Genomic DNA, 20,582 nt, shown 5'->3' with positions numbered 1-20,582 from the left:
ATGGGAGCGTGGTGAGAAATGGCTGTCAGCTGACGCAGCAGCGCAGCAGCAGAGCGCGCGGCAGAGCAGCAGCAGCAAATTGAGGCAGCGGCACGTTGGGTAAATTTATTAATTTTCAAGCAGAATTTAGATGCGCTAAATGAGGCGAACTGCTCTTTCGGCATTTAGATGTTCGTTTGCCACTAGATATCAGCAACAACAACAACAACACACACACATACACACTGAGCCAGAGATTGCTGCATTAAGCTTCTCCCCATGCGACTGCAATGCGGCGTACAATTTCATACTTAATCTGCGCTGCCGCCGCTTGGAAATTTAATTTGCTGCTGATTGATTACAAGCGATTTTGTGTAATGTCCCCAATGGCCCAGCGGACTAACGGATCTCTGTGTCCGGCTCCTGCCATGAGTCTGACTCCTAGCCATGGCCATGGCTATGGTTCTGAGTTTTGGGAATGGGAATAGAACAGCCGAATGGACGGACCATCGTCATGGTCACGACAGCATCAACTGTTGTTGTTGCTGCTGCCGGTTGTGCTCATTGTTATTGCTCTTGTGCGCGCCATTTGACTTTTAACTGCTCACTTCTTTGGCCCACTCCATGACCCATCTTGTGCCCATGCCTCCTCCAGCACGTCAGTTTTAGTGTCCCCACTGTGGCCTGATTGAATGCTTTTTTTTGGTAGCAACATCAAATTTATTTGCTTGTTCAACTCCATTGAATATGCGAGTGCAGCAACAGCAGCAACGTCACAAAGTTCTGTTTGCTCATGAATGCGCTTTTCTTAGCAATTTGTGAAATGCTCTTTAGCATTTTCTTTAATGACAACGCTCCAAATTAAATTCCTTGGCTGCGCTTCTCTTGCCTCTGTCTTCCTTTCTTTGTTTCTGCTCATTTTACTCAGCCGCGCGCTCGTTCCTTGTTAATTTATTGTCCTGAAATTGAAGGGCATTTATATATCTTAAAGTTTGCCAACTTCTTGTCATTCAGCCAATGGCTTTTATTGAGTTATTTCTTGGCATTTCAATGGATTATCTGCGTTTGTACAGCATCTAGCTGCATTTTCTCTTCTTTTTTTTTTTGTCCTTTTCTGCGCTTCGTTTAGTTTTATAAATTAGCTTGAAATTCGATAGTTTGAGCAACGCAATAAAAGTAAAACGAGTTAAAACTATTTGAACACAAATTGTCTATAACTATTTTCATGGCAACATTGGGAATAACTGACCCGATAACAATAACGTTGTTAGTTTTATTTTTGTGCAGAATTTTATCAATGCTTTTCTTTTTGTTGCTGCTCTCCAAATTAATCGTAAGCGTAAGCGTATTTTAATATCACGTCAGGTCATAAAATTCTAAATTATAATACATAAAAGCGACCGCTTAATGACGAAGCCATCAAAAACAAGACAAGTTCATTTCCATGCGAATTTATTTGCCGAAATTCCCATGTTCACAATTCCCGCTCAATGCCATATTTTACGAGTCTTTTTAACCAAGGATAACAATCGGAAATAATTTGACTTTCGCAAGCATTTTCTCCGTTCCATTTTTAATTGTCTTTGAGGTGTGTATTTCCCATATGAATGGTCCTCCATATCTTTTGTCAAACTACATTTAAAATGAATTTTATTACTCCCTTAAGCGCCCGCTCTTTGCTGTTACTGCTTCTGATGCTGCTGGTGGTATTGCAGCTGTGCTGTGGCTTTTTCTTCAGCTGTCTCTTCAGTTGCTGACCTGCCGCAGCAAAGGAAGCATTTTTCCCTTTATGAGAAGGAAATGAGAAAGTGAAATGCGTAATTCCGGCTTCAATATTCCTTGGTTTCCATAATTGAAAATAAAATCCAACACACAGTCTCTCTGTATTTACATCCTCTCTCTCTCTCTCTCTCTCTCTCTCTCTCTCTTTTTGCTTATTGCCATGCATCCTTTTGGTGCGTGTTTCAACATCGCTTACTCTTAGTAGCCTCTACTAATTGAAGTAGATTTAAAACCAAATGGATGCTAATTTGCTCTATAGTAGCAGCCACACATTATGCATCGATGCTGTTCAAACGAACAAAGGGTTTATTCCAATTGAACTGATAGATTTCCTTGTTCTTGCTGACCACGTTCGAATCGAATTCAATTGTGTATTTGGCCTTCTAAACAGGCTAAAGCAGTTTGCAGCATGAAGTGAGTTAATTTCCCAGGCATGAAGATGGATTTCATACCACATTAAGAACTGTTTCCAACTACGTATTGTCTTTAGAAATATGTGCAACTGAAATATAGCTATACCATCAACTCGATTGCAAGCATTTAGAACAATATATTGTGATATGCAGATGTGAGTAAGCGAGATATGATTTTGAACTTCAGAGTTGAGCGAATGCTAAATAAATTCACTCACAGAAGCAGTCTTATTATCGTGCTCACAAGTGAATGCGAGTGCATAAGGCAAACTGTGCGAAAAATGTTCGCTTTGTGAATCATTTTGTCCCTGCGGATGGTCTGAAAATGTGCATTCGATGCAGCTAAAGAAAAGCGTCTACGACAACGACAACCACGAGGATGATGATGATGATGATCACAAGCAAATTCGAAGAGGAGATGGAACCAAATATAGCTTGCTCGTAACTAAGCAAATTGCTTACTGGGAGACAAGAGGAACGTAACAGGAATACAAATCGATTGCATGTGCCTGTAAGCTGCATTAGACAGTTGCCAGTTGGCAGTTGGAAGAAGTTGCCAGCACAAGCGCATTTAATTGGCAGGCACAAAGACGCATTGCGTATACGCACCATAGCAACCAGTGATTGCCATTTACCATTACCATTTACCTGTTCACCTTTGCCTGCATTCACTTTTCCCGTTTGTAAATGTAGATATTTAGATATTTGCATGCATGTTAGTCTGGTCACAGTGCATAACTAAATAAAAAGCTGAGCATAAAGAACGGTTGAACAGCGACCCTTCACCTCTAGGCTGCAAGCTACAAGCATTAATCTAAGCAAACAAAAGCGCGCCTCCCGTTCACATGTGAAGAGAGAGAGAATGAGAGAGAGAGAGAGATCTCGAATAAAGCCAGTTACTCTTATTCACATTGAATAGCATATAGCATGCACTAATTACGAGCACTATAGATGGATGGATGCTATTGCTGCTGAAGCGTTGAGGTCACCAACAGCTTCCCATTGCTGATGCTATTGCCGTTTTACCCTCTCTCTTCCCCTCTCCACTTCCGTCTGCACGTCCAGCAGCCAATCAAGTCTGTTTGCCCAAGCAAAGGTAAATTTCAAGGCATTGCAACTGCGGCTTTGTGGTCAGCTAACTCTTTGGGGGTCTGGCAAATAGCAAAAGAAAAAAAGCAAATGAAATAAAAGAAAAAAAATTAAGCAAGCGCCAGCTTTTGAATTGAGCCGAACTAGTAGAGAGTCTCTTCTACTACATTTTTTTCTTTACTCCGTTTTTTTTTTAGTTGTATTTGTATTGCATACAATCAAAAGGGTTGGCGTTTATTTGCCAGCATGCAAAATGCAATAAACATGAATTTCAGTCCCGTTGCCATTAAACGAAGCATGCATTTTTGTGCAGCAGTTATAACACGACGAACCGAGCGAGGAAGCAAGCGAGCGACCAAAAGGAAAGGGATGCCATTGGAAGGCCAAAGAAAAATGCAACTGAGTGCCGGGCTTTGTTGTCCATTTACGTCAACAATTTCATTGAAGCTGTATACACACAATCACAGATACAGCTACAGATACAGATACAGATACAGACACGGATACAGATACATTTACAGATACATTTGCAGCAGCAGCAAACCAGTCAAAGCCATAGCTGCTGTCGTTGCTGCTTCTGCTTCTGCTGCTGCTGCTATTTGCCAAGTAGTTTCAGATGGATACATAGATAAAATTGAACTGGGATTTGGGGATTGCACAAAAGTAACTGAGCAAATTTCCGCAGCTAGTTGAGCTTTGTGCTTGCTTGAGCTCGAGTCTTTCAGCTGCTGCTGCTGCTGCTTCTGTTACTGTTACTGTGCTGCTGCTAAAAACCAAGCAAATTGAATGCTGATGCAGAGCAACATCAACATCCCGACGGCGAGGCCACTAAAAGTTGCCCAAAACTGGCGCTGAGTGTGTGTTAAGTGCTCGCAATGCGTTCAATTTAAAGCATCGACCATAAAACAGCACCGTGTTCGGCAATTAAAGGCAGCCCAAGAATTGCATCAGCAGCAGCTCTGACTACATCTGCTACTGCTGCTGCTGCTGCTGCTGTGGCTGTTGCCAATGCCGCGTTGCTGCTGCTGCAATTTACAACAACAGGAAATTGCATGTGGCACTCGACGCTAATTCACACCGGAAAAGCAACGACGCACAAGCTGATGTCCGCGCTCGTTTGCTCGCTCGCTCGCTCTCTCTGGCAGGACATCTTATTGTCCATGAACTGTGTGCGCTCACTGGGGCACATACAGACACAGAGATATACACACATACACTTGCATAAATTGCAATCTACACGCGCAGCGTTTTCATTTATTAATAATGCATTTGCCACTGCAAGCTCCCCTTGGAGCTTTCGTGCTCCTTGGACTCCGTTTCGTGTGCGTTTTTGTTTTCATTTGAGATTTGCCGTTGAGCCGCAAAGCCCAGCAACAACAACTACAACTAAAACAGAAGCAGGAGTAGCAGCAGCAGCAGCAGGAGCAGCATCACTGACACTGCCAGCCACAGACACATTCATTTACCACAGATGCAGCTGTTTAAATCTTCATTAGGCGTGATTTCAAGTTTCAAATTAGCAGAGATTTTTCTCATTTTCTTATTGCGTTAATTTCTCACACGGCACACGTTTCTCTGCGGTTTCTCAATGTTGACTAACGCTAATTAGCCGAGAAAGCACAAAAGGAGCTGCCAACAACAGCAACTGCAAAATCATGGCATAAACCTTATTGAATTGCACATCGAAATTTAATATTTAAATGAAACTCGGTCTGCTTTGGCAAATCATGAAATTAACTATTTATAATATGACTAAATTCAAATAATAAATTTATTAAGCATGCACACAGCGCAGCGCAATCAAATATGACTGGTTAAATATTAACAACTTGCACAAAGTATGCAAATGAATTGCTTAAAAATCTGCTAATTAATAATTGCACAGGAGACTAATACAAAAGCCAACTATGGGAATGGAAATTACATACACAGATAGAGAGAGCGAGAGAGAGAAGGGGAAAGCACACAGATCAAATGCAGTTCGCAGCTTGCAGTGAAATGAATTATTATTGTAGTTGCATTTGACATTTATGTGCTTTGAGGTAAAGTTGAGATTCCCTTACACTTCCTTCACGCCCACAAAACTGTGGCCAGCAGATGACAGCAAATATGTGGGCGTAAGATTCCGCAAAAGAGCAGACACAAACACACTTGAAACGAAAGTCGACGGGCGATTAAATACCCTAGGAATCTTCGCATACCTGTTACACATTTGGCATCAAGTTCTAAATACCCGCCAGCAAGGGTATCGAAAGGTGATTCAGCTGTCGAGTGGAAGATTTATGCTCGACTGTTGCCATATCAGTTTAAACAATCTGCAACAATTTTTGGCAGCTTTCTAAATGACGATAGTTATCTTTTTGTTTGCTTGTTTTTGTCTCTTTATTTAATTCTATTTCTGCATTTTATTCTAAATCGAATTTTGTGTGTTACTATTTGGAATTAATTCAAATCTTTTTTGTGGCTGTTTTGTATGCTGATTTTCACTTATCGCTTAACTGAACAAATAAATGGAGCTCATTCCACTATTTAACGCAAGCCGCAACTAATCCTATTTAAGTTTGAATGTTTTGGCCTAAATTGAATGTCGTCGTGTGTTTATTCTTATTTGCGATTGCGATGCGAATCCGATGCGATTCAATTTCATGTCAAATGATGGACTTGCGCTTATTTTTGTTTCCAGTTTCATTTATTTTCGTTTCGTTTATTTTTCTTCTTTTTTTTTGTGCGTTTTTAATAAAAGCATGACAAATTGTTTATTTTGACGTTTAAGTTTCAGCTTGCCTTTTGTGTGTGTGGGTGCGTTGCTGTGTTTGTGCTTTTTAATACTTTGCATTTCACTTTTATTTCGGTTGTGCCAATCGATGGCATTAGTGGAAAATCAATTGAGCGATGGCAGCAATCAAAACCGTAAGCCATGAAACCAAAACCGCACATCAGTTTGTTGTAGACTCGCTCTCGATGAGTTCTTGTTGTTGTTGCCTGGTCTGTTGCCTGCCACAATGTGTGTGTGTGTCTGTGTGAGTGTGGGTGGGTGCCCCCCAATGTATGTGTGTTTATATATGTATACTGAGTATGTGTGTGTTTGCGTTTCAGCTTAAATTGCCTTTGACAGTTTGAAATATACGATTTTTATTCAATCTAGCACTTGTCCATATTATTTTTAGACAAAATACACTCGCACTCACACACTCACATACATGCCCATAAATGTTATGCATACGCAGTGTTTGCCCGATGCCAGCCTGTTGCCACATCGACTCGTCCGGTTAGCACTTTGGCTAAGTGTTTCTCTCAATCATATTTGCCAAAAAACTTTAATGACACTTCCAAAAACGCAGCAACGTGCTAATGAAATAATGAAAGGGGTTCGGCGCGTGTTTAGCATTTCTCATTTGAGGAGGTCTCCGATGAAAAGCGAAATTAATTATGCACTTTCGGTTTCAATGTCCACTTTGTGGACTCTAATTTAGGTTTTTGTATATTTCTCATGCACTTGGCCCACACGACAACAACAACATCAACGACAACAACAAGCTCAACTCAAGGCATTTGCATTAAGTTTTTCACTTTTTTTCTTTCTTTTTTATTGCCGAGTCGCATTTACCTATCTTCTTTCAGGTAGCCACAGCGCAGTTGTCATTGCCGTCGTCGTTGTCATTGTTTTTTTTGTTTTGTGGTTGCTGTTGTTTTGTACTAAATTACGTGCAACTATTTTTTATGCGCATTTTGTTTGGCTTTGTTTCTGGTGAAAATTCTCACTGCGTATCACAACAAAATTTATCACTTTCATTTGAATGGGTTCCAAAACTAAATAAAAACGGAAAAAAGACCAAAAAATAAAAAAAATTGTGGCAATAAATTGAACCAAGTCTACATACATATAGAAATGGAAAGCTTCATCAGAGCATCAGAGGAGGTTACTGAACTTTGCCATGGGAACATTTCTGCAGACACGTTCTGGGCATAGTTTTTTTTTTCCTCTTGGTTTCATTGCAGGCTCTCTTCTGGCCGAAAGTTGATAAAGAAATACGGAGTGTTTGAGGCATTTAACGAGCTAATAACTGGGTAATTTTATACTGTCAGTTTCACAGCAGATTGTTAATTTATTTTAATGAAAATACAAACACGTTCCAAACGGCATTTTGGTAGAACCAAACACGGCAGAAATGCTCGCAAAACTGAAATACAAACATGTTTATATGCGCACTTAACATTAATTTCACTTTCTTCCACTCTCACACACACACACGCACATGTGTGGAGACAATGAGACAGGCAGAGAGACAAAGATACACAGACAGCTTTAATAGCGTTGAAGAAAGAAGGGAAAAAAATAAAACATGTTTGATATCAACATAATTAGTCACGTAGTTGTTATGTTTGTTTTAATGCGACGACGAACGCGTTCATAATGTGGCATTATCATTATGCGACTCGCAGCAGCAGCAGCAGCAGCATCTATAGATGCGTGAAGGTAGCGGCGCATTAATCCAAAAATGTTATAAAATAAACAAATTACCCATAAAGATGTGTAGCAGCAGTAGCTCTATAAATAGACACAACAAAACCTCCTCGCATGACAGACGATTTTACTTTCAAATTATTCGGTAAGTGGCCGAAAGAATGCAAAACGCAAATAATTCATAGTTAATTTTATTACTGCACAACAAATTAAACGCTTGAAAGTGCGCAGAATTCCGTGAGTTGCCATTTTGGAACTTTTGCATATTATTCACAAAAATGTATTTCAGACTTCTTATTGTTATTATAAATAATAATTACAATGCTGCGGCGCAGTTGCGCTGAACAATGCGCAGCATGTGGGAAAAATGCTACAGAAGCCGCTAAGTAGTCAGAGAAACCAGAAAAAATAAGTGTAGAAGAGACAAGATTGTATCTAATAGGAACGTTGATACAATGCGAAGAAAAATGTGTGTGTGGAAGATTTATGCAGTCGCCGCAGAGCCACAGAACTTTCACAGAAAGTTCACAAACCACCAGCAGCAGCCAAAACTCAGCGAGATACAGAGCGTCAAAAGAAAAAGACTGACAGACCGTCAGACGGACGGACGGACGGACACAGAGTCTGGCTACGTGAGACGCATGCGCATGCGTCTGGGGAGACTTGGAAGAAGTCTTGGAGTCTGGTCGCCGACTTGAATCTGTTGCCGAAAGTAAAATTAAGTGCAGCAGAAGAAGGCGTGAAAATTGTGCAGAGCCCTGCTGTTGTTTGCCTGCCTGCCTGCCTGCCTGCCACGTTGGGGCGTGCAGCATTTTGTGGTATAATGAACACTGAGTGACTAACAACTTCAGCTTTTGCATGCGGCAAGTTGAAACGCGCATGACAAACGCGTCGGGCACGTAATTTGTGTCGCTGTGGAGCGCCGTCTCTTCACCTCTTTCGTCTCTTTCCTCCGTTGCCACAACGGAACTGAGTTCCAAAAAAGCGAACGTTAGTTATGAATATGAGTTTGTGTGTTAGCAAGACAAGAACTATGCGTTGACCTTGCGCTAAAAAGAAAGAAGAAACAAGTGAAAAATAAAAGAGTGTGTCTTGTGTGTGTCTTGTATGTCTTGAAGCAAGGTACATTCCATGTCTGTTGTCTGTCGTCTGTCGCGACGACTCCAACTGGAGTCTTTGTGTGGGGATTTTTGACAGAAATGGGCGAAAGCTGTATGCCATTTTTGGTTATTTTCACCCACGGTCGTCAAATGTAGTGCTCGCGTCTGGCTTAAACGATGAAAGCGCTGACTACAACAGCCCACCAACAACAACAACAACAAGACATGAAGAAGAGTAACAGCAGCAATGACAACAACAACAACAAATGCTGACACTCAGTTTGCTGGCCATTTATCAAAAGCTGCAATTGAAATGCTTAACGCATTTGACTTAGAAAACAGCGCATACTAAATAAAGCGAAACACTAGGCAGTCAAGCATCTACTGACTGACTAAGATATACCCTAGAGAGAGCTGAATGAAAATTTAAAGGAAGTAAGAAAGCTACATTCGAGTGTGTAACCATTTCTAAGAAAAATCAATGCGGTAGTATTTAGAAAACCAAACTTATATACTGAAAACACTAAAATGACAATTTATAATATTGCAATATACTGAATTTATATACTGAAAACATACATATTTTCAATGAAACCAATATTCATAAAATAATACTAATTATTCATAAAATAATACTAAAATACCCATTTTCAATCAAAGCAAAATAATGAGGTATTATTTATAAATCATATAAAACTTATATACCAAAAAATAATAAAATATACCACATGCTGTATATAAGATAATGTTTCTGGAGAATAATAAAGAAAACATGGAGGTATAATTCCGAAATCAAGAAAGTAATCGTTGTTAGTCGCGAAAAAGCGTAATTACTATGTAAGCTTTGCTCAAAATTTCTTTTTGGCATCCGGACAAAGTATGAGAGAAAATGTATTTGAATGGAGTTCTATAACTACGTAGATATATGGGCTCTAGGTTCGCATCTGGCAGTGCTTAGTTTACTACTTCAATTGGTATTTTCCAACTGCAGTCGTATAAATACTGAAAGCAATTCCTTTTTATACTATTTGCAGGTACGATCTACGTCCGCTGTATACAAATGATGGCACAGCTCTCTTTACCAAGATACTGCGAACTGCTGCGGGGAGCATAGATATAAAAAAAGAGAAAAAAAAAAAAACTAGATAACTTGGCCAATTCGGCAGATGTCCATATAAGACGCCTGTCATAAAAAGGAAAATATATCTCAATAAAAACGAAATCCCAATTTTTTTTTTGCTTGTTGTTGTGTTGCTCTTTATGCAGCTTGTTGTTGTTGTTGCTTTTTTGTGATTTTGTTCTTTTCTGCTTGCTTGTTTGCTGTCTCTCTGGGCACACACATTGAAACACTAATGTAGTGAAATAATTTTCGTTAATCGAAAGTAGCGACGCACGTTTAACAACTCCGTGTGGAGGGCCAGCGACACGCTGCGCTCATAAAAAGACAATAAAAAAGTGACATTTTGGCCGAAATATACAGTTGGCCATAAAGTGACGAAGGCAAGACGGGCGGACGGACAGACGGACGGACGGACAGAAAAGTCAGTGGTCAGCCAGGGCCAGCCATCAACGACCAAACGGGACGGCGGTCAGACAGAAATCAAATCAGAGCCAAAGTGGAAAACAACAACAAACAAGTAACGACTAACAGGCAAACGGCCAAACAGTCGAATGGCCAAATGGCAATATTGACAATTTATTTGGCTGACAACTTGAGTTTGGAATCTTTATTTGGTGTCTCTGTGCCCACACACACGCAAACAACAACGTGTGTGTGCCGGACCGGTGTGTGATTGTGAGTGTGTGAATTAAGAAAAGTGCTTTATAAGTGCTGCTCCATCAAAATCAAACTCTGGAGGCTCAGCAAAACGAAAGTAGTTCTATGCTTGCCTATTAACTTTGAGTTTTGCTGCTGAAATGAAAACATAATTACATGGCCAAGATACTGGCACATTCACTCTCCACACCAACACCGACACCGACAACAACAACACGAACAACATGAACAACATTTTCATAATGCCAAATCGAAAAAAAAAACTGCGCGCCATGTCAACAGCCTGCGGCTAAAGACGTTGTCGTCCCGTCGCTACATCGCAGTCCGTCCGTCCGTCTGTCTGTCTGTCCGTCCGTCTTTCCATCCAGCTCGGAGAACGGCAGCAACGGCACGACATGAAGCGTCGGGTTGGCTTCATTAAAGCCGCATGAAGACATAAAACTCAACTGAAGAAGATTTATTTAACAGTAACAAAATTCGCAGGCCGGCGACAAACTTGGCTAGAACGCCACACAACAACAACAACAACAACAACAACAGCAACAACAAAAACAGCAACTACAGTAAACTAGTCTGCGCTCTTGGCCGTCAGCTTTCATGCGGTTTAGATTCTTTCCGTTGTTGTTTTTGCTGCTGTCTTTCATTTAGGCAGCGCATTTTGTAGCTATTTCTATTTTTTACTTTTAGCATTTCTTTGTCTATTTTTTATGACTTTTTAATTTCCGCGCGAAGAAAGAAAAGAAAAGGGTATCAAATTAACGCGAGTAATGAATTGCTTTTGCACATTTTATCAAAAAGTTAGAAGAGTAAATTAATGAAACTCTTAATTCGATGTTATTGATGTAATAAATTTAAGAATAATTATTATTATTTTAATAAATTCTGAATACACCAAGAATTGTTCTAAGAGCATTACAGCTTCGTTGTACGATTTTTTCTTGCCACTTCACGATGCTTCACTTCTCAGAGCTTCTCGCTTGTCTCTTTCTTTTTGATTACTTTGTTATTACTCGATGACACTTTAAGCTTCAACGTTGTCGCCTGTGTCTTCGGATTCGGTTTATTTGTTGCTCCATGCGATTTTTTTATTAATTTCGCGTTTTCTAGGTCAATTCCGCAAACGGAAGCAGTTTGACCAGAATAAACTTTTTCCACTTTTGGCTTTTATTTTTTGTGTGCGACCGCGCAGGGCCGAGAGACACAGACAAGCACAGACAAACTCATAGATAGTCGTCATACAGCGCATTTGGCTGGGCGCCTTTGTTAGCGGCTTTTCTTAGCACATTATTTATTATGCTTTTTTTTTGCTTTTTTGCCAAACTTTCTTTGTCAAACGATTTTTGGTGGCAATGTGAATGGGTTGGGCGCAAAAAAAAGACTAAGAAATAATAATAATAAAAAGAAAACTATGCATAGAAAAAGAAATGAGTTATAAGACTTTTGCAATAATTAACTTTGTATGCTCGAGTCATTGTCAGTTTTTATTGAATAGAATTTACAACACAAAACTAAACAAAAAAAAATAGATTGAAACTGTCGGGGGTCTATACAGTCTTCTACAGTCTAGGGTCTGGCCTATACAAAAAAAAAAAATGACAAAAATAGAAAAAAAAGAACTGGCAGATTTGGCAGCGATTAATGCCAAGTAACTTGAATTTGATAAATAGAAAATGAAATAAGCTGATCACAGAGAGCAGAGCGGAGCGTGGCAAATCGAATCGAATGCCAACGAAATCAATAAGAAATTAAGTTGAAGAGCAAGCGCAAAAAAAAAACAGTGCAGAAAATACGGACACATCGCATGCTGTATATGTATATAGTATAAGCCAAAAGCTCTGGCCATCTTTTTCTTCTTCTCCTTTTTCAGGTCGAATTGAGCAGAATAAAAAATAAAAGAATACAACTAAAACAACAAAAACACATTGACAAAATAATTAAATAATAGCCCTGGGGCGCAGTCAGGCGTTGCAGTCGCATTCGAATTCGCAGTTGCATCCGAAGTCCGAGTCGCAATCGTAGTGCACACAGAGAGCAATACTAATAGAAGCATATTTTCCTCCACTTGAAAAATAAAGCAGCAGCAGCAAGCAAGAGCAGCAACAACAAAAACGGAAAATGTCCGAGCAGCAGCGACAGCAAAGCCGCTTGGCTTTTAAGAACGACTGCAAAAAAATAAATAAAGATACAAAAAAACCAAAAAAAAAGATACTGTAGTATATAAAAGAAACATGAATAAATAAAATTAAATGCAGCATGCCCACTTAAGAGATGAGCATGCAATTTTAAATAAGAATTAAAAGCACAAAACTGTTAAATGAAGATGCAATGCCAAGAGGAGTGAAACGAAGCGTAGACGACAAGTAAAAGCTATGGAAGACGAGGGCGAAGGCTAGGGTGGGGAAAGGGAATGGAAGGGAAGGGAAGGGAAAACCTTGGCTCAAAACGACAACATTCTGTGAGGCTAACTGAATTTTCTTCTGTTCTCTGTATACACTTTTTCCATATTAAGCATTCACTACTCAGTAGTAGTCTGTAGACAGAATTCGGCATTCCATTTGTCCATTGAGCGAACTTCTGATGCGACGACGACGACGACGACGACGACGTCGAGGTCCACTCGAGGGACAATGCGAGAGTACTTCGTTCGAAAACTGACAGCCTCCAGCGGCAGCAACAGCAGCAGTAAATGAAAATCTCTAGCCGAATGTTCAATTACAAAATTGATTACCATAGAAAATTGAAAATTAAGTACAGTTTTGAGTTTTCAGCATAATTGCAGTTGATTTGTGTGCTGCTTGCCGCTTCTTGCCTGCCATCGAATGGGAACGAGGCGTGGACTTGGCCAGAACTTGCAGTGTCATTAGAAGCGGCTTGATTAGGGGTTCTCTCACTCGCCCATTGTATTTCCGAGACTGTGTGTGTGTTTGATTTCAGATGGTACTATAAATGATTAAGTGAAAAAGACAAAGTCAATTGTGAACCGACATTGCTTGGCCTCTAGAGAGCCAATCAAGCCGAACGTCAGCTTAATTTCATTTAACGTTCAAGTAGCATTATACACCAAGAATCACCGCACAGCAACTTTGATTCTGTCCACTGCTAAAGCAAATATAACTTAAAAGCTGCCAGCACTTGTAATACCCTCTAATTGCTGGCAAACGCACATAAATTATGAGCTTAGTGAGAAGAAGCCGAAAGAAATGCATTTGAAAAGCAAACGATTCTGAATATACACTACTTAAGTGGGCATTACAGGGTATTAACAACAAACTGCTTAGCAGAATTACAGCCTAAAAGACGACAAGGCGAACGCAAATTCGTTTTGCAATATTTCGTTTCGTTTCGTTCGCTTCGCATTTCGATTGCTTTTTTGCCTTTTGCCGTTGCTTTGATTTTTGTTCTTTTTTCTCTGTGTGTGTGTTGTCGGTTCTGTTGATTTGGTTTATCATCAATTTTATTGTCACTAGGCATTTACGAGCGATTATTTTAGTTGTTGGTTTTTTATGGCCGCTGTCGCTGAATGTTTTTGGCTGTGTTGTCGTTCATGTTTATCGTTTGCCCCTTGCCTCTTGCCTCTGACTGCTTGCCGCTTGCTGCTTGCCCCACATCACTTAGCCAGTTGCCAATTGGCAGTTTGACTGTGATTATGTCTAAAAGCCACGGCCTAAAGCAACACTACAGCACTCTGTGTGTATTTAATTTATAGTTAAACCAAACGCCAAATTTTTGATTTATTGGTCAAAAGGTTATTGACCATTATGTTGCCCATTTAACTTGGCCTGTAATATTTGCGATTACAGCTGCTGTTGTTATTCCAGTTATCGTCGATGTTCTTGCCATCGTCATTGCCATTGATCAATAGCATTGGGCGTAACGTTGACAATTGCATCGTTGCATCGCAGTCATTGCATTTGTTATCGTTGTTCTTATTCGTTGTTGTTGTTGTTGTTGTTGTCGTCGCCGACAATAAATTTCAGCGCTAAATGCATAAAATGTTTACAAAGCCATTCACAAAGCGATAAATCAAATTATGGCCCAGCCAATTGCAGCCACAATTAGCAAAGCAAATTGCTAAGCTGCCATAGAAATACCCTGTAACTAATTGTTAATAAGTAATCATTATACTTGGCTCAAAATCGAAACATATAATTTAATTTCAAAGAAATAAATATAATTGAAAAGCTATTAATGGTTTGCTCTCATAAACCATAGACAACATTGAGATATAATAACTAATAAATAATTCTTAATTACGAAAGCAATCAGCAGCCAATAATTCATTAACTGCAAGCGTATTGAATTTCTTTAATTATGCCAACTAAAGTCTGAACGGTGTCTGGATAAGAATGCCAGAAATATTGAGTACCTCATGAGCCGGCAAATGTTTCCTTCTCATGACACACTTTGTGGCAAGCCAGCTCTCGGAAAGTGTTGTAAAACAACAACAACAACAACAACAACAACAGCATCGCGCTGAAGAGTAATAAGAACAACAAACAGAAGAAGAGGTATATAACAACAACTTGAATGCAATTGTTGCACATTTTTACTTATGATACGTTGGCACATTTCGTTTGCTTCTTTTCTGTTATGTTCTGTTCTGTTGCACACACACAGAGATTGCGGTTAAACATGCGGCAAGAAAAGCACAAAAGCTGAAACAGCGGCAGCAACAACAAATAAAAGAAGAGCCTGAAGAGGCTTGGTGAGAATACTTATTCAAGGCCCGGCCCAAAAACACGCACCACAGTTGCATGAAAAGAGCCAAGAGCCAAGAGCTGCGAACGAATGATTCTTCAAACGGTAAAATGCGTGCTCACATGGGACGACCTCCAGTTGCAGTCGCAGTCGCAGTCGCAATCGATGGCGATGTGGCGAGATGTTGGGGCAGAAGTTGAGAACTGGGAACTGGGGAGTCTGCATCCCATTCGGATTCAGAGTCGGAGTCGAAGAAATCGAGTCACACACAAGCTGGACAAGTTGCTTGGAAACTTTTGCTTATTTAACTGTTTCGGTTTCTTGAAGATGTCGTGTCGTGTTGCCACTTAGAACGGGGCAAGCAATGCGCAGGCGCGCAGCATGCAACATCTTTTCATCTTGTTGTTGTTGTTTTTTTTTTTTGTTGTTCTCTTCGCTGTCAATAGCAAGTGGCAGTCAAAGTCTCTCTCTCTCAATCCCGCAGCAGTTTACTGTAACAACAGCAACAACGAGAACAACAACGTTGCTCGCTTTAACTGTTCGCTGCAGGCAGCATTAGAGATTGTTAACCAGCTGGCTAACTGACTTTGACTGCAACTACTTCAACAGTCAGTCGTCAAGTGAACAGAGAGTCTGTGTCTCTGCGTCTCCCTCTCTCTTTCACTGTCTTTGTCTCAGTCTCACTCGCTTGCCATCAGTGTCTGTCTGTCTGTCTGTCTGTCCGCCTGCCTGTTGTTATAGTGATTGAAGTGTAGCGTCGATACAAGTGCATTTCACTTCTACTTCAACGCGTATTCTTGCAGCAAATTAAATGGCTGCAACGCTGCCCCACGGCATTGATAATATTGATGTTGACGTTGATGTTGATGATTGTCGTGGTTGTTGTTGCTGCTGTTGCTGCTGTTGCTGCTCTTGCTGCTGCTGTTTAACCAGCATTTAAGCTAAGCCGATTTACGATTTATGTGAGAGGCAGCAGCGAAGTCTCTCGCTCCGTCTGCTTCTCTCTCTATATACCTGATGATGTCCAAAACGACAGCGACCATACGTCTATAACCCGCTGCCTCTTTGTCTATTTGAACGTCTCATTAGCATGTGGGTGCCCCAAGTCCATGTGTGTGTGTGTGTCTGCGTGTGTTTGTGCTTCTGGCCCGATTATGCTGGAGCAGCCACAAAGATGTGAATGCGTTTAGGTTGCTGATAATGATGACCAAGCTGTTTATGTCAGAGTTTTGAACGTTTCCTTAGAACTTGCCGTTGTTCTATTATACTACACATCTGAGAAGCTGCAACGTCAGCAGTTAGCAGAGCAGTTGCAATCATTGTCTGCGTCGCCCCATAACGGTGCATGCAACGGTGCGTAATTGAAATGTCACTACTTTGGATCCCATAATTGTGGTGACAGCGGCAAGTGTGGGCGGCTGGTCATCGGCTGGGCTGGGTTGGGCTGGTCTGCTTTGCATTATCTATAAATGAGAGAGAGAAATACATTTGTTAGTTGAAAAACAACACAACTGCATATTAAATGCACATCCATTAAGTTCGAATGCCCTTCGGCCAAAAATCCAATTACCGACCACAAGGGGCGACCATCATAGACATCATCAACGGTTGGATTGGGCAAGTGTTGCTGCTGCTGCTGCAGCTAGTGCTGGTCAGGTCAACATGTTATTATTGACAAATGGAAATGTCAGAATGAAAAATTAACCGAAAATCAACAGCCCAACACAACTCAATACAACACACAACAACAATGACAATTGAAAATGTCAAAATTCGCACGTCCAAACGGCAGCAGCAACGAGCTGCAACGAGCGGCAACGAGAAGCTCGAGGTAATGGCCAAAACAAGCATCACATTGCTGCGAAATTGCCAGAAATATGGGCTGCTGCTGCTACACCACACCCTTCAACGCTCCGCTCCCTTCCCCCTCTGGGCTGTTGCCCCGAAAAATGCATAGTAACAAAAGTTGCGCGAATGAAACGGGCAACCAAATTGACACTGGCCAACACCAAAGGCGCAACAACAATGGCAGCACTAACAGCAACAGCAACAACAACAACAACAACGTTGGTGGCGCTGCCTGTCGACACTCGACGCGACATTTGAATGCAACTTGCCGCCGCCTGCCACTGTCAACGTTCTCTCAGAGTCTGATGTTGCGGCTGTTGCTGCTGATGTTGCTGCTGATGTTGCTGCTGTTGTTGTTGCAGTTAAGTTGCCGTTGTGGCAATAACCACTTGATAAATGATAAATTAATTGAGCACCATTGCCAAATATCATATAGCTTTTCGATGCCCTATGCAAATCAGTTAGTTCGGCTAACCATATCACCATGATTATGATTTCATTTGAAGAACTTCATTATGAACTTTTTGCAACTGCCTCTGGCAAAAAGATTTACTATTATATCTAGCCTGCTACCCGGAAGAGATGTAATTATGGAGAGACCTAGTTTCAAAAGAGGAAAAAGGAAGAGTTTTAGTTAAAGTAGTAACTATCAGAGAGAAAATATGCTAAGATCTGAGCTCAACAATTAATAGACTATTATTGCGAGCTTCTCTTTAATTACATTTAAATATTCTAAAACAAGATAAACTGAATTTAAAGCACTTTTGAGTTTGAATTTAAGTTATATAGGCTGAACTACCAAATGGTTAGTGTTAGTTAAGAATAAATTGTATTGAAATAAAAGTAATTGGAATATGAGAAGGGATATTCACAAGTTTAATAAAAGAATAAAAAGACTATAGACCAATTTGGTATTTCGTACTTAAGATGTATATCAAAACAATTATCATAATGTAAATAACGTAATCTAAAATTTGTATATGAACAAATATTTCATTATTTTATAGACATTCTATACTATAGAATAAAATTTGCTTATTAATACATATTCAAAAATAAACTAAATAAAATAGTCTTAATTTATATTATAGCCATAATTAATCATAATTTTAAAACATTGTTTATTGTTGAAATATAAAACAACATAAATGTATGTTCAAAAACTAAAAACCAAACTCGTTGAATATATTTTAAACCAATTTTGTTAGAGTACTCAAAATGCGCACTTACTTCTACAGAACATGCAATTAATTATATTTCGTGTTTGGGTGTAAAAAGCATGCAACAAAAAAAGCAAAAAATTGTTGTTTAAACTGGGAAATTTCGTAAGTTTTATCTTGAAAACTCGTACGTGTTGACTGTGGGTCGCAAGGACGTGCAAATACAATCTAAATCCAGATGCAGGTGAATGCGATTCGCGCTTTGCTTTGCTTGGCGTTAAAGTTGCTTGTCTCCTGTAATTAGTGAACTTGCGCCGCTTTGCAACTAGTATTTGCACATCTGTAAAATTGTTTTAATTGTATTATAGTGTGTTAAGCACTTTCTACATAATTAACAGAGTGTTTGTTGGCTCCAGAATGGGAAATCATACGTTGAGCCAAGAGCTTTGTAAACAACTGAGAAAGATTGCCATTACTAAACAGGCAAATATATATACGATTCGATATACATATACATATAGACTGTCAACTAAAAGTAAAAAGAGATTTAACTTCGAGCTGGCAATATGTGGAAATGATGTGAAAATGTTCATCTAGATGCAAAGCAAATTGAAACAAAGCCAAATAAAAAAGTTGATACACAAATATTTGCATAACACTTCATGTTTAGCAAATGCCAAAGCAGTACTCACACACCCACCCACATGCAAATACATACACCCACACACACACACACACACACATAGATAGAGAGATACATATACAGACATATTTTGAACCACACAGATGTGCTCTCACTTAATGTGGCTAAAAGTTGCAACAGCAGCAGCAGCAGCAATCTGCTAAATGTTGCTTATTTTCATCAGTTGGCCAAAAAGGGGTGGAGCGGGAGGTAAGGCAAGGGCCAGACGGCAATGAGAGGATGTTATGGGTAACAAAATCAACAGCAATGCTAAATTGTTTAATTGAATTTACCGCAGATGCGCTTAAGTTGGCAGTAATTTAGCAAAGCCATGTAGTATTTCCAACTGTATCTCTCAGCATTTGTATCTGTATCCACAGATGTAGCTGTAGCTCTTGCTGTTGTTGCTCTTGTATGCTGCATCCTTGTTGCGACGAAGTATGTACATACATAGTACACATTGCCAGCCAGGGACGACGTGCCAGACTCTTAAGCACATGGGCTCGATTGTCGTCGCAATACAAATACGACGACTACAACTAGACAAAGAACAACAAGCAGCATTTACCACACATGCAATGAAATGAAATGTATCTATAAGATACACATACTTCTGCAGCTCTTGCTTGCTGCTATGTGTGTATGTGTTGTCTGGGTGTGTGCGCCAGCAAAGTGTCGTCTTCCTGTAACTATGCATTAAATTGAAAACAGGCAAAGAAAGTGCTCCACAGAGCTGGCTTCGATTGGTTAAACTCGACTCGGTTCTAGATTTCTCCCGGGCACAATTACTCGCACTCATACTCGTACTCACACTCACACTCACTCTTGGCAGGCGGAGACTGTGGACCAGGCCAAGTGTGCTTTCATTTCACAATTGGTCATTTGTTGTTGATACCTCCTTGGCCTCATGTGCTTATTGCCCAAGACTCAATATAATGATGTTGATATTTAAACTATCGTTGGATGTCAAAGTTCGTATGCGATTTGCATACACTTCGAGCATATGTGTTGCGTAAACTTTTATCAGTCACTGTTAATTAATTGGTTCTTGTTTGCATCGCCAACATCTGCGCTCATTAGTTACAGGTCCGTTCTATGCGCATCATTAGTAAACATTGACAACACTGTTGGGCAATTGCATACTCTAGCTCTGCGCTGTCCAACACTGCCAAACCCACTGATGACGCTCTCTCTGTGTCGCGCTTGTTCTCGCTCTCGCTTGCGCTCTCTCTTAGCAAAGAGCAAGCAAGAAAGCTGTGGCGCATGCGCGCAGCCGGCAAAGAAGATCTCGCTTAAGCTTGGAGCTCGCCCGCTCTCGCTCTCTCTCTCTCTCTCTCTGTGTTGCGCTCTCTGTTTGTTTGGTTATGCTCTTGGGGCTGCCGGTTACACATCGTCATCATCGTTATTACGATCATGATGATCATCTTGACCATTTGTGTGCGAGAGTGCTGCGACTGCGCGCTCGTGTCTGTGTGTGTTGTGTTGTGCTGTGCTGTGAGTATTCGTTTGGAAGCTTCAACTTTTCTTTCTTGGTTAACTTCTTGGACTTTCTTGCCAACATGTTTAAAAGTCTTTTGGAAGCGCCAAGT

General features: G+C 40.3%; 1 protein-coding gene across 1 annotated transcript; it reads right to left on the bottom strand.

The window, feature by feature from the left end:
• Positions 1-5,611: 5,611 nt before the first annotated feature.
• LOC133843893 (uncharacterized) lies at positions 5,612-6,301 on the bottom strand. Its single transcript, XM_062277651.1, has one exon. The coding sequence runs from the start codon at positions 6,198-6,200 to the stop codon at positions 6,039-6,041; it is 162 nt and encodes a 53-aa protein (XP_062133635.1). The 5' UTR covers positions 6,201-6,301; the 3' UTR covers positions 5,612-6,038.
• Between the last annotated feature and the right edge of the window lie 14,281 nt (positions 6,302-20,582).

Source organism: Drosophila sulfurigaster, chromosome 3 (genome assembly GCF_023558435.1).
Source record: "Drosophila sulfurigaster albostrigata strain 15112-1811.04 chromosome 3, ASM2355843v2, whole genome shotgun sequence".
NCBI classification, from domain to species: domain Eukaryota; kingdom Metazoa; phylum Arthropoda; class Insecta; order Diptera; family Drosophilidae; genus Drosophila; species Drosophila sulfurigaster.
The sequence above is the reverse complement of the archived record's forward strand: the minus strand, read 5'-3'. Positions and strand labels throughout refer to the sequence as shown.

Excerpts from the sequence above, each read along its gene's own strand:
- LOC133843893 (XM_062277651.1), bottom strand. The coding sequence starts at position 6,200 with ATGTGCGGTTTTGGTTTCATGGCTTACGGTTTTGATTGCTGCCATCGC.